Source organism: Perissodus microlepis, chromosome 23 (genome assembly GCF_051167445.1).
Source record: "Perissodus microlepis isolate ML-2025 ecotype Zambia chromosome 23, ASM5116744v1, whole genome shotgun sequence".
NCBI lineage: Eukaryota > Metazoa > Chordata > Actinopteri > Cichliformes > Cichlidae > Perissodus > Perissodus microlepis.
The window spans coordinates 24143212-24157336 of record NC_140482.1 but is presented as its reverse complement, the minus strand read 5'-3'; the positions used below and the strand labels follow the sequence as shown (position 1 = coordinate 24157336).

The window sequence follows — 14125 nt, the reverse complement described above, 5'->3', positions numbered from 1 at the left end:
TTAATATGCAACGGAAGAAATCAGAAGAAATTTCTAATTCTGCTTTCTGTCAGAAATGTTTCCCGTAACCCTCAAAATTCAGGTCAGTTTGCCTGCTGAGCACATGTCCTGAACCATATCTGACTGGTGCTGCTCTTTACATCTTCACATAGATTTTCTTGCTACTATCAGCAAAACATTAGCAAGGTTGTCGAGCCATATCCTTGTAAAGCCTCCTCAGTGTTCCTTATATTCTGTACATCCCAGCATATTTAATTGGAACAACAAAGCCTTTAATGCCTTTTGACATTTGTGCGGTTCTAAAAACACAGTCTGGTTTGTCTCATGGATGGTCTGCTTGGTTAATGCATGCCTCTGCGCAACAGCCACTTTTTGCAGTTCTGTTTTATTTTCTTCTGGTTTCTAGTTTTATTGGTTGTGTTTATTATCATTAGTTTGGCTGCCATTAGAAATTATTATATGTTTTATTCCTTTGAGGCACTGATTTCAGGAATTCTACTTCTTCCTAGATTCCTTGCTGGCCTAATTTTGATCTTTTGAAGAGATTTCGTGAAGAAACAAGTTTCACTCTTGTAGCTGAACAATATTTGGCTCTTACTATGCTATGTTTGATTCACCAAAATGAATCCCAACCACTACTGAAGGGCAGCAGTGAAATTTGTGAAGCTAATAAGGCTGTTTGGTCCACTAGCCTTAGGCTTTATTATGCTTATTCATAGTCATATCATACCACAGTTTGTGAACTGTAGACTAAGGTCGCATTTCACTATATTAAATAATCTTCGGATTGGTTTTTCAACTATCTTTTCAATCTTTCGGTAAGTAAACGTTTAGAAAATATTTTTTTCAAGTTCACTGTGATGTCCTGTTTTCTCAGACCAACAGTCTGAGATTCAATAAAGGAAAGCTGCAAGTATATCCGAGAAGCTTTTATTAATTTTTTTTTTTAAGTGTCATTATGCAGCTCCTAATTACCTCTGCCAAGGTCATGAAAATAGTTGTATGTTCAAATATGAGAAGCTGATTAACTGATCATCAAAAAAAGCTTCTGATTACTTTCATTATTCAGTACACATTCTGAAATTACCTCCGCCAAGGTTAAGTCCTCTGAAGAATTAAACAAAATCTACGGCGCCAGCTCACAGAAATGTTTGTGGAGACGTAAAGCGTGCTAAATTTTGGCGTATAAGCCTCAGTCAGACAGCCACGTGTAGCCCTTATCCACTAGTACCTACTCAGAAAAATAGAGACCAGTCGATAAACACAGAGTTTATTCCATCACTGGTGGGCAAGTGGTTGTTGGTTTACGGTACCTCTCAAAAGGTATACGGTGCTACACTAAAAACACTGATTGTGATTGATTTGGTCGCTAATAGATTGAGATGGTGGCCTACAATTTGCATGGAAAACACCGACTTGTCTGCAAAAACTCACCATTTACTCTCTGAGTGCTTTTAAAACTGTACAAAGTGCAGTACAAATCGTATCTCTTCAAAGTAAAAGTCTTACTGTCGCAACCAACATGTTTCAAAAAGGTGAACATTCTCAATCACAGTCAAACTTTTCACAGCTTCAGTGCTTCTTGGCAAGTAGTTGGCAAGTGTTTGCAAACAAGATGGTGTTCAATGACAAACAATGGGCAACTGCAGTAATCTTAGAGCACCTAAAACAATCACAAAAAGGTTTTTGATGCACCACCGTATACCGCTTTGCAACCAACCAACTGCCAGCAACCACCAACTAGTTCTCTAATGACCAGTGTTTATTGGGTCTTTAGCCGATCTCTACGATTAAAGCTGGAGGTGTGTTTAGACAAGTAACTTCTGAATCATCTATCCATTTTCGTCATGAGGTATGCTGAATTCCTTAGATCAAGGTGAGTTCAAAGAAAAAGTTCAAACTTTTCCTGAGGCCACAATTTTTTTTTCCAGCTGGGACTAAATTTAGCACAGATGATCTTCAGACCAATCCTGACAGAAGTTATCAGATGGGGGATATCAAAAGCACCAGTCAATCACAGACAATCAAAGGGTCATATCACAGCAAGACATTACACTATCCTAACCAGCTTTAACTGGTGGACCATTTTTAGGAAGCACAACCAATTCACCAATTATACCCCCCAAAACCCTAAAAGATGACACTAGAGAACTTAATGTCTGGTTTCGCTATAAATGAATCTGTTAACTCTGGTTTTATTTCATTATTTAGCCCATAAAGCAACAAGAAACCAAACCAGTCTGTAAGTGGCAGAGAAAAGCAGTAAATCTTTCAAAATGACAATAAGTCTTCCAGTCTTCATTTGCCTTAATATCACTTTTATAATATTAAGAAAAATTAAGACTAATATGTGCTGTATTAAACCCATCCACCTACTATACATGGTTCAGATGGACACCCTGCTGTAGTGCAGATTTGCAGTACTTGTACTTCAAGTATTTCCTTTTCATGTTAACTCGTCCCTCCACTGCGGCTTTATTTAGATCAAGCACATTTTCATCCTCTGTAGTACGAGGATTCGCTGCTTCTCCTTTTTCCCTTTTTGCTTTTTTTCAGCCACCTCACACAGCCGAAGAGGAAATCATCAGCGGATTGATCAGCGGGGAAAATAATTAGCTGCAGTCCTGATCATTAAAATAAATAAGAAACAATCACACGTTCATCTCAGGAAAGCTTCAGGAAAGACAGAAAATCCATTACATTTGCTAAGTGATGGATCATTTTTTGTGTCATTTTTAATTAAACATTTTCAGACAGCAGCTTCTTAAATGTGGATGTTGAACATTCTCCAATTTCTGTGATATTATGTCAAATTTGGGTTTTTTTGTTTTTAACAACTTATCAAGCTTAAGGAGATGGAAGTTGGAGGGGTGAAAGGTGACCCAACAGTCATAATAACTGTTATGACTGCTGGGTGATAACAGCCTCTATTTTTCTGTATGTTCAGATATATACACTAAAATAGTTGATTATTCCCAGATTCCCAGATGGGCTGGTGGTAGTTACCACTGGTTGGAGCCTCTCAAATATGTCCTTCGAGGTTTTCTGTCTGCAGGTTTATATAAAAATTTACAGCCTGATTGCACAGCAGCCAAAAGCACAAACATGGTCCAGATGTCCTGTTCGGGGACTCCATTTAGCTGCTTTGCTGAGCTGGGCTGCCTGGGTCGCCATCCACCTGTCAGTCAAAGAGGCCACACCCCTCACAATGCAAACTTTAAGCCTCTACAGCAGCTGCAACCATGTGTATTTCTGTTGTACAGGTAGATATTTTAACATGGGAGTCTATGAGGACTGACTCACTGCTGGAGCCTGCCTCCAGTGGACGTTTGGGGAACTGCAGTTTTTGGTGCTCTATCTGCATTTGCCTGGAAAGACGATTGTTTGACGATTGTTTGAGCAAACTTTGTAAAAAAAAAAAAAAAAAAGAAAGAAAGAAAGAAAGAAAAAAAGAGACAGAGAGAGATCAAAACGAGCTGGAGGAGCAGCTTGCCTCCAACATATAGACCTCAGTGTGTTCATGGGGTCGGTTGGGGAGGCTGGAGGTTTCGGGGGCTCCTGCACAGCTCCTGCTGCCTCCACCTCTAGATACAGTGTTTCAGTGTTAGAATATAAAATACACACACACTACATTACATCACACACATGTTCAATAAGCAAGGAGGCCTTCCCATAATCCTCCTTGGTGGGACCCCCTACACACACACACATCTGAGCGACAGGACAGAGAGATGCTGACACACACACACATTCATGGTATGTAGCATATAGGGCACACACACACTGAGTCAATGGGCGGATGTGGAGGCATCATGGCGACAGCAGCTCTCTCTCTCACACACACACACACACACACACACACACACACCCTACCTGCCGTCGCCAGGCCGTCCGGGCCCGCTTCTCCTCCTCCATCCACCGGATTCATCCTCCCTCCTCCTCCTCGCGCTGCTCCGCCGCCCTCCTCCTCCTCGCGCTCTCTCCTCCGTTATGTACCGTCGCTCGCACCGCTCCTCGCGCCTCCTCCCTGCCTACCCGTCCATCCCTGCTGCTTTACATCAGATCGGGTCGGTGCAGGCTCGGTCGGATGTGTTCCCCTCCTCCCGGTACCGATCACTGCTGCATCCTCCCCGGCTCAGCCTCGACTGTCCTCCTCCTCTTCCTCCTCCTCTTGCTGCTGCTGTTCTTACGTTACCGTGATCCCGCGCGGCATCGCATCACATCACGTCACCGTTACTGCCTCCGTTACCGTTACTGCCCCCGGTATCCCCCCCCTCAGTCTCTCTCTCTCTCTCCTCCTGTCGGTCCAGGCGGACGGACGTTCTGTGTCGGTGTGTGTCTCAGCACGCAGGCGCACCGGAGAGATGGAGGGGGGCGCTATGCACGAGGGCTGCAGCATCTGCTGCACCGCTCCCCACCCCCTGCTCACCCCCCGTTACTATAACGTTAAGGCTGCCGTCGGTACTACGAGCGCGGCTCCCGTTAACGTGACGGAGGCTGACGCCATCGGCTTACTCAGCCTCCACTTTATTATATTATATTAAATTATATTAATTATAATATATTTATTATATTATCCTCTTATTTAACATATTTATTTTAAACTCTATTATATTTAGAGTATTTCATATCATTTTTAACATTATTTTAAATATATAATTATTTTATCACACATTTTTATTTTTTAATTATATTAATTTTTTTATTTTCACTTTATAATATGTCGTATTAGATTAATTGTTTTTTCTTGTTTATATTTTCTAGATACTTTTTATTATTGCAGATTATTTTAGATTTAGGTTAAAATTTTTATATCATAATTAAAAAATATATATTGTTTTATGTGTATTACTTTTTAAATTACGTTATGTTTACATTAAATTAATCGTATAACTTTTATCGCATTTTTTAATTATGTTAGAATTTAATTTTAAAACATATATTATATGCTAATATCATTTTATTATTGTAGGCATATTTAATATTTTCTAGATTTTTCTAGATTATGTATTATTCGCATATTATAGACGTTTTCCATCATATACTTTCTTATATATTATTTTATATTATATTAACATATATTTTTATCCATCCATATTCTTATTTATAAATTCAGGGTCCAGGGGAGACTGAAGCCTTTCCCAGCAGTCATAGTGTGAGAACTGGTTTATACCCTGGAGAGAACCCACAGCGGGACAACACTCCACACAGACAAAACACAGTCGGTCCTGGACTCAAACCCAAAACTTTCTTGATGTGGGCCAACAATGCTAAACACTGCACTGCTCTGCTGTATTCATTCTTTAGATTATATCCTTGTTATACTGAATGCTGTTAGCAATGAAATCCCTTTATTAATGTGCAAATAATAGATCGTTAAATCATAAATGAATTAACATAAGCAATTATAATAATGATAATAACACACTTGTGAGATGTTCTCCAACAAATCAGAAAGTTAAAGATTTATTTCACATGACTCAGAAAACGCAAAGAGGTCACACACAGCTGCAAAAGTCTGAAGGTAAAAGATAGCAAACCTCCTCAGAAATGAAGAGAAAATAAAGTGCGAAGAAATGTACAATAATGTGTTTGAAGTGAAGCTGAGCAGCAGAGGAACCTACACAGCTGAATGAATAAAGCTGCAGCGCCTCCTGCAGGAGAGAGAAGCAAACAGCAGACTGACCTCAAACTGCGGGATTAAAACCAAACAGGATAAATGAGTAATCACAGCAACAGGGTTTCACCTTTAAATCAGTTTAGTTTCACATTTTTAATCTCCTTTTACTCGGAAAATAAATTGTTATTCTATTCATTAAGCTGCACAAGTACTTTCTTATTTTAATATCTGACCATCTTTGTGAAATTTTTAGAATATATTTCATGCACTTCTAATATTTTTCTACTCATTTAATAATTTTAATAATTTTTTTTAAACAGCATTAAATATACATAAGTTATAATGAATTAAATAACAATAGACTTTCTAAAAATAAAGTTTTTTTTTTTTTTACTTTTTAAACCTTATTATTAGACTTATTAATTCTTATACAGTTAATTTTTTTCTTTCAATTTGTTGATATCTTTTAATATGACATTTTTGTATTTTTAACTGTGCTTTATTTTTTCCACAATATTATAATTATATATCTTATATTATTATATTATAATATAATTTTTTTTTAATTTTTCACCTATATTAAAATACTAATAATTATATACCTTGAAAGTATAGCAGAAGTTTTTGATGATTACTTGATTTTTACAACACATAAATTGTGTTAAAATATTTCACTAATTTCACCAAATGCCACTTGCAATATTTAAAATTATTTTTAAGACATGAAAAAAAATTTATTTTCACTTTAATTTTTTATTTATATTTTTGTTATTTTACCATGTTTAAACGTTTAAATAAAGATTTGCATTGAAGTTGTTTTTTTCCTGAATGAAACTTTACTGCAGAGGGGTGTGTGCCGTCGCTGCGTCATGACGTCATGTTACCGTAGAAACAGAGGAGTCGTTTGCTTACTCTGTGCTAACAGCTAACAGAACTAGCTCGTTAGATAATAGTCGCCGTTTCTTGAGTTTTTAAGTGAAGGTTTGTAACTCAGCGAGTGACCATAAGTGCTATGTAGACGGCTAATGTAACCGCTTGAGTCACTCAGTGGTATCAAACTGTTAGCTGAGACGACAAACACGAGTCAGGTGAGGCTCTGCAGACACACCGGAAACACTTCTGTCTGTATTAGCTTTAGCGGGGCTTTACTTTGTGTACCTGTACTTTAAAGCCACTTTACCTGAGAGCATGTTGCACCATCACACAGAATTTCAGATGGAAATAAGAGCACTTTTTTTATAGTGCACTGATTTCCTGCATTATGAATTTTATCTCTACAGAGACCGAAGAGGGTCATTTCGAGACGTTCTAAGACTATAATATTTATACCCTTTATATGAACTCCTAAATAGATTTTTTTTCACACTTTGGGACTTTTTTAACTCTTAAAAGTTTAACCTAAGTGCTTCTGTCAACATTTTTAATATTATTTTGTAATTTGTGGAACGTTTAAAAGGTTTAACGGTTTGGAAATATTTAAACACATTAGGAATAGTTGAACTAATATATTAAAAAACTATTTTTGGTGTCTAAGATTTAGGTATGTTAATTCTTGTAATTAGAAGTTTTAATTCTATTTTAATCACTTTAATCAATTTAGCTGCTAGAGCGCCCCCCCCCCCCCAAAAAAAAAAAAAAAATAAAAGTGACAAATTTAATGTACTGTATATATAAATGAAATATAAGTTAATAAAAATGCTAACAAATTTAAATGAACAGAAATGATTGTAATCTTTTAAAAGGTTATAGTTTATTTTACCATTTCTATCTGCAATAAAAGGTAAAGAACTCCCCTTTTTTTTTAGCTTAATTTAACATTTAATGTTTTGAAAAATTTAATACAGACTTAATGTTTCAAATAAAATTACTGTATTTTTTAAAATATAATTGAAATGCTATCAAATTGCTATTTTAATGTTTTTATTATTTATCATTCTTTTTAAAAACAAAATTATGGTACTTATGTTTTGTATCAGATATTTTGGAAATTATTGTTTTGTGTTTACAGGAAGTTGGAGGTGATGGAGGTGAAGAAGAAGCCTGAGGAAGAGGAGAATGAGCTGGTGTTGGAGCTGAAGAGGCAGCTGGAGAATGAACACCTGACCCCGGTGGAAAAACTCAGACTGCTGAACGATAGCTTAAACAGTGAGAGGCTCACTTCCTGTCAGTTCCTCTGTCAAACAAATTTTCAGAATAAGAGCATGTACAACTCTTTTTATGTTACATTTCCTGTGTTAGATGCTCTGAACTCGGCAGCTGTCCACGTGAACAGTGGCGAGCTGACTCGGCTGAAGTCTCAGCTGTATCTGAGCGGCGTGCTGATCCACTGCGTCCGTGTTCTGTCTCTGCATCCCAGCAGCCTGTGGGGCGACCTGAGCGCCGCTGCTACACTGGCCCACCTCACCAGGTAACCTGAGATCACAGCTTCACTTTAAACTGAGGATTTATTTGAAGGAGGATGGAGATCCCACACCTGTCTGTCTGTCTGCAGCTCCTGCTGTGTGGGGGTGGAGCCTGGCCCACACTCTGAGACCTTTCATCGGCTCTTCCTGCCGTCAGTCGTGGATGCTCTGCTGTCATTGGCTGCTCAGCTGGTGAACCGAGCGGAGGTGAGAAGCTTGATTTGGTGGATGTTTGAGCCGAGCTGCAGTCAGATTGAGGATGTAAATCTTTCTGTGTGTGGGTGTGTGTCAGAATGTGTCTCTCCTCAGGAAGGTGATGGACTCTGTCGGCTGGCTGCTCGCCACTCACACTCACCTCACAGAGAAAGGTCAGCTGACTATTAAACCTGCAGCTTTCAGTACTAAAAAGACCCACGGGAACTGTGTTTAACCTTACTGTGTTTGTGTGTGTGTGTCTAGTCCTCAGCTCCATCCACTATGAGCAGATCCAGGTGTGTGATGATGTCACTGTGTCTCTGCTCTGTGTCCAGATGTGGATTCAAACCTGCACGGCCAACAGGTAACACACCACCTCCTGTCTGTGACTGTGTCAATAAAGTTTATTCAGACGGACCCTGTCTGTCACATCACTGACCTGTAAGAAAGAAGCATCTGAAAACTTTAGATTAAAATGTTGTCACTACTGAGCTTGTTCTTCTCCTGCAGCGACTTCCTGTCTGGGTTGAGCAACGATTCCATACTTCTGCTGCTCAACGAGGCCATTGGCCAATTAGCTCTCAGTTCTGACTCTACGGTGGGAGGGGCCTCCCTCAGATTGATCCTCCTTATGGCCAGTCAGCTGGGCCGCTGCCTCCGGCCCCTCCTCCTCAGCTTCAGAGGTCAGTAGTCTCTTGAGGGCTGTGTGCCAATCCAGGGCCAGCATCCTGAATGCATCGGAGGACCCAGCCCACGTAGACCACGAAGGCCAGGTCCAAAGACCGAGAAGGCCGGAAGTGCAAGGCTGTTGCGTCACCGCTGTCTCAGCGGAGTTTAATAAACTCAGCTGTCTGCTTTTGGCTATCTAAAATATACAGGACATTGGAGTAAATTCTAGACCATCTCACACTTCTGTTTAATCAGTTTTCTGTTTAACGTTTATTCAGCTGTGTGAAAACTATAACTTTAATCTCAGCCAAACCGATTTATTAAACAATAACATATGACTTATATATCATGTTTAACCTGAGTAGCGAAAGACTGCGCGGGGTCAGAAAACGATGTGATGGGAGTCCAGTATTCTGGCCGGCTCTCGTGAGCCTTGACCACCTGGTCAGCTATCAAGCTGGTGGGTAACAGAGGTCTCCAAAAATGTCACAGCAATTTTGCAAATATGTGATGTCTCGATAAACCAAGCAGATATTTGAACTTTACACAGCTACATTTTCGCCTGAAAAAATGTTAAAAGTTTATTTTGTGACCCAGAAAAAGTAATATTTCAAACTCTTTAGCCTCGCTCCTCTGCCATGGCGGTGTTTGAAAAGTATTTCTATATTATTATAAAAATATTATAAATAATAATTTAATTAATAAAGATTAATGAGAGTAATATTACAACTAAGTAGCTCCCACCATTGTTGGAAACTGGAATTGGCTGGGCTGCGCTATGAATTCTGGGCCACGAAGGATACACCCGACCCATCCTTCAAATTCGGGGAAATGAAGGATGCATTTGTTGGCTGCATTTGGAGCAGCCTTCGAACTGGGACAGCATTCGTCGCCTGGCTGTGACGTAATCGGCCTTCCAATGCAGCCTCCGAAGGATGCAGCTGAATTGGGACATAGCACATGTGTAAGTGTGTCACAGCAGCCGAAAGGTCAGAGGTCACTGTGTGTTTGTGCGTCTGCAGGTCTGGACAGCCTGCTGCACAAAGACTGGAGGGGGCGGGGCTTCGACCGGGGCATTGATCAGCTGATCGCTCTTATCCAATCAAAGAAGGATGTCGTTAGTCAAACACAGGTGGGTCCGCTTTGTTAATTATTAAAGTCATAAAAATATTTTTGTTCTTTTCTGCTAAATTTTAAGTGTATTCAAAATATTTTATTGGTTTATTTAATATTTTTATTTATTTCTCAAACAAAAATATATTTTTAAATGTTTTTTTATTATTTACATTTTTTCTAACATTATATGTAAAAACATTGTCAAAAATAAAACCGATTTTTAAAAATATATATTTTTAGTATTCTTTCATTTTAAATGTTTTTATGTTAACAAAAAAATGTATTATTTAATTGTTTTTCAAATACAAATTTAAACAAGTTTTCAATTAAATAAAATATATTAATTTTATTATTAGTTATTTAATTAAAACTATATTTTTATATTTAAGTGCCTTATTTGGGATATTAAAATAATTATTTTTAATTTCATTAACAAAATATACTTTGGTAGCTTAAATTTTTATCTCTCATTATTTTAAAACATTTGACACCGTAAAGCTGAATATGGATTACATTGTTTACCTATTTTATTGAAATAATTATTTTATTTACTTATTCTTTTATTTGTCTCCTGGATGTAGGACAGATTATTTCCTGCCATATAAATAAATTTAAAAAAGCATGAGAGAGAATACTTGGCTTGACCTCTGACCCCTGCTGTCTATGTGCAGGGGAGTAGTGAGCATGTGCGGGCGGCATGTGTGATCCAAGCAGCCTGGAGGTCGTATAAGACCAGACGCAGAGTGAAGAGTCTCAACAGAGCCGTCAGTGTCCTGCAGAGGAAGTACAGGTGACTACTTCCTGTTGTTTAGCCAACATGAGAGCACAGAAGCCCCGCCTACCTTAAACCAATTATCAAACTGGAGGTTTCAAACTGTAAGACTTCATGGCAAACTAATCTAGAATTTAATTTATCAGACGGAACTGATGGGGCCCAGTATAAGATGAATATATAATAAATAGGGATTATTTTGAACTGTGAATCATGCAAAGCTACATTAAAAGAGTCAGAGGATAAAAAACAAAAGAGCTGGAAACAAGCAGGAGCTTGGATCGAAGCAACCTCACAGATGCCTATAGTTCAACCTGTGTGTGTTTGTGTGTCAGGGCTCGGAGAAGGGAGCAGCAGCAGCAGAAGGAGGCGCAGCTGTGGGAGGAGGAGCTCAAGTATCAGGTGAACCTTTCTGATTCATATGACAAAACTGTTAATTTTTCTATTCTTCTAAATCCCCCTTAGCTATTCCCAGAGTTACATTTTTTATTTGAAGGCTGTGTGTGTTTTATTTACTAAAGCTTGTTCGCCGTGCTGTTTTCAGGTGTGTGTGAGACGTCAGCAGGCGAGGAGGAGGTTCCACCAGAAACAGAGACAGCTGCTGCAGCTGCTCCCAGCAGGTGAGAGACACAAAGCACCTGAAACCACGAGGCAGTGTAGAAATCACTAAACCTTAAACTCCCTCCTGTTCAGACTCAGAGCGCCATCTCTCTGGGTTTGTCTTTAGTTTCTGTTAAACTCATGAAGTCTGCGTTTTAGAAAGAAAGAATTCCTGAGAGCAGATTTTAAAATCTTATAAAGGAGACGCCTGCACCTCACAGAGTTTATAATCTCCAACTTTCCTGCACAGCCCAATATTTCTGTCATGATGTTTAGTGTTCGTTTTTCAGCTAAACCGCTACGATGATTCATCTAAATGAAATGAATCATCAATGCCCTGCGACAGACTGGGGACCAGTCCAGGGTGTACCCTGCCTCTCGCATTAAGGCAGCTGGGATAGGCTCCAGCGCCCCCCCCCCCAGCGCAACCCTGAAAAAGATAAGCGGAAGCGGATGGATGGATGGATGGATGGAAATCATAATGAAAGAGAGTCTGGGGACATTCTTGTGTTCTCATGTGGAAGATTTGTTTCAAAATAATGAAAAAAAAAAAATTCTAATTTTGTTCAGTGAAGGCTGAACAGAAGTTTGATTTAGGGTTCTGCTTTTAACTGGTGGGATCGTGGTTGGTTTCAAACACCTGACTCTGTGTTTGTTTGTTCAGACCAGGTGCAGTCATACCTGCAGGAGTGCGAGAATCGAGCCGCTGTGGTGATCCAGAGCTTCTGGCGAGGCTTCAGAGAGAGACGACACTACAGCAGCACGCAGCGGCACATGCTCAGACGAGAGCGAGCTGTCAGGATGCTGCAGAGAGGGGTACACACACACACACATCTGTTAAGTTGTATTCTCTGGAGCTGGTTACTCTTTACTCCGTCTTCTCTTACGTTTCTTTCAGGTGCGTCGCTTTCTACAGAAGCGACGAGCAGCAAAAGTCCCGCCCCTCCCTCCTTTCTGGATTGGTCAGAAAGGTTTGACAGACAGCCGGAGGGCGGAGCTAAAGCGGCAGGTGGATGAGTACATCGCTACACATCAGGTACGAGATTGATTTCAAAAAGTCCTCAACTGTTACCCATGATGTTTTGCACGCTACTGATTTGTGTGTGCGTGTGTGTGTGTGTGTGTGTGTTTGTGTGTTTGTGTCAGTCGTTCCGTGTGTCTCCTGAGGAGTGTTCCTGCCTCCATGAGGAGGTGCAGCTGCTGCTGCTGTCAGTGCTGCAGACAGGAGCTCAGCAGAGGATGGAGGAGCAGCGGGTAGAGGCACTGCTGGCTCTCGTGCACACACAGCTGGAGCTGCTCCGAGGTCCCTCACACACTCACACACAGCTTCACACATCTGGAGTTAAACTGAGATCAGTCGGATCAGTTAATAACAGTTGATCAATTAGTAACCAGTAAACATGTTGGCTCTACAGATGCTCCGCCCCTCTCTGTTGTCACAGAGACAGATGCTGACACCTTCCTGAGCCCGTCGGGTCCCGTCGCTGCTCGTGCCCGTGACGCCCACAACGCCATGCTCCAGGCGAGCCGGCTACCCTGGTGGAGGATGCTGGGAGACACGGACGCAGGTCGTGTGGATCCATTGGGCTCCACCCACCTGCCTGAGCTGGAGGAAGAGCTGGGAGGACTGTACATAGGAGGGACAGTGGCGGACAAGAAACAGACTCAGGTGGACGAAGTCAAACTGTAACGTGATCTCCCAGGTGAAATATGGACTCGCGCATCTGCTGACGAGGAAATGTTCTTATAAACATAGACTGTAAATAAAGGTTGGACATTACCCATTGTAAGTGTCTGTGTTTGGATGAGAGAATGGAGTGCTAAGCTATTAACTCAGCCTACACTGTATAGGAGCATCACACAGACCTGATGCCTGCTAATTAGTGGTCAGTAACATCCAAATAAAATCCTAGAATTCCACTCTCCAAAACTGGAATATTTGGTATTGTTGTTAACCACTAAGCAGCCATGTTAGTCTATCAGAAATGCTTCAAAACGGCTCCGACAGCACAAATATGTTTGAAGGTCCGGTACAGGGCTTCCAGTTAGCTAAGGTGAAACCTAGCAAACAGCTAGAAGCTGCCTATCAGTCAAACAGCCCACACCCCTAATTCAATTAAATTCAGTTTTATTTATATTGCGCCAAATCACAGCAACAGCTGCCACAAGGAGCTTTATATTGTAAGGTAAAGACAGTAATCCTACTCTTATCTCCAAATATACTACTGCTGGGCGATTTTAACATCCACATGGACAACACATCAAATTCAGTCACAAGAGATTTTATATCCTGTCTGGACAATTTTGGCTTACACCAATATATGGACGTTCCCACACACTCCAAAGGACACATTTTGGATCTTGTTTGCTGTATTGGTGTCACTCCTAAGAATTGTGCTGTATTGGACATGCCTTTTTCAGACCATAAATTAGTTTTATTCAATGCTAGTCTCCCACTATACAAAAATAAACAAAACCGCTCAATTACTTTTAGAAATATTAGGGGCATTGATCTATCAGCTCTTTCCCATGGCATTAATAATTTACCTACCATTGATGCCTCAGCTTCCATAGACGACCTGGTATCTCACTATAACAATGAACTTCTCAACCTCTTAGATACCTTGGCTCCCCAAAAAACTCTTTCTTTCTCTCGCTCTGCACCATGGTACTCATCTGAACTTCGCCAACTTAAAGCTACTGGACGGCGCCTGGAACGTCTCTCCAGGAAAACAGGACTTGCTATTCACA

General features: G+C 40.2%; 2 protein-coding genes across 4 annotated transcripts in view; one reads left to right on the top strand and one right to left on the bottom strand.

Moving 5' to 3' along the window:
* The window catches only part of LOC146361504 (kalirin-like), a 57149-nt gene extending 52781 nt beyond the window's left edge, over nucleotides 1–4368 (bottom strand). For 2 of the 3 annotated variants that reach the window (XM_084920672.1, XM_084920674.1), the window contains exon 1: nucleotides 3874–4368. In XM_084920672.1, the coding sequence (XP_084776798.1) occupies nucleotides 3874–3928 (55 nt within the window). In that variant the 5' untranslated portion in view covers nucleotides 3929–4368. The remainder of the gene's footprint in view (nucleotides 1–3873) is intronic. The other variant, XM_084920673.1, reaches the window with a different exon arrangement.
* Nucleotides 4369–6481: 2113 nt separating this feature from the next.
* On the top strand, nucleotides 6482–13154 carry iqcb1 (IQ motif containing B1). Its single transcript, XM_084920730.1, has 15 exons — nucleotides 6482–6708; nucleotides 7629–7765; nucleotides 7859–8027; nucleotides 8112–8229; nucleotides 8315–8390; nucleotides 8482–8581; nucleotides 8728–8900; nucleotides 9909–10018; nucleotides 10674–10792; nucleotides 11110–11176; nucleotides 11319–11394; nucleotides 12039–12190; nucleotides 12273–12410; nucleotides 12521–12677; nucleotides 12790–13154. Exons 2-15 carry the CDS (start codon nucleotides 7642–7644, stop codon nucleotides 13062–13064), a joined length of 1854 nt encoding a protein of 617 aa, XP_084776856.1. The 5' UTR covers nucleotides 6482–6708; nucleotides 7629–7641; the 3' UTR covers nucleotides 13065–13154.
* The last annotated feature ends 971 nt before the right edge of the window (nucleotides 13155–14125 follow it).

What these genes read in the sequence shown, in the direction of transcription:
- iqcb1 (XM_084920730.1), top strand. Translation starts at nt 7,642, where the DNA reads ATGGAGGTGAAGAAGAAGCCTGAGGAAGAGGAGAATGAGCTGGTGTTG. An exon ending in AGCTGGTGAACCGAGCGGAG is followed by an intron (nt 8,230 to 8,314) that starts GTGAGAAGCTTG and finishes GGTGTGTGTCAG; the next exon opens with AATGTGTCTCTCCTCAGGAA. An exon ending in GCTGCAGCTGCTCCCAGCAG is followed by an intron (nt 11,395 to 12,038) that starts GTGAGAGACACA and finishes TTGTTTGTTCAG; the next exon opens with ACCAGGTGCAGTCATACCTG.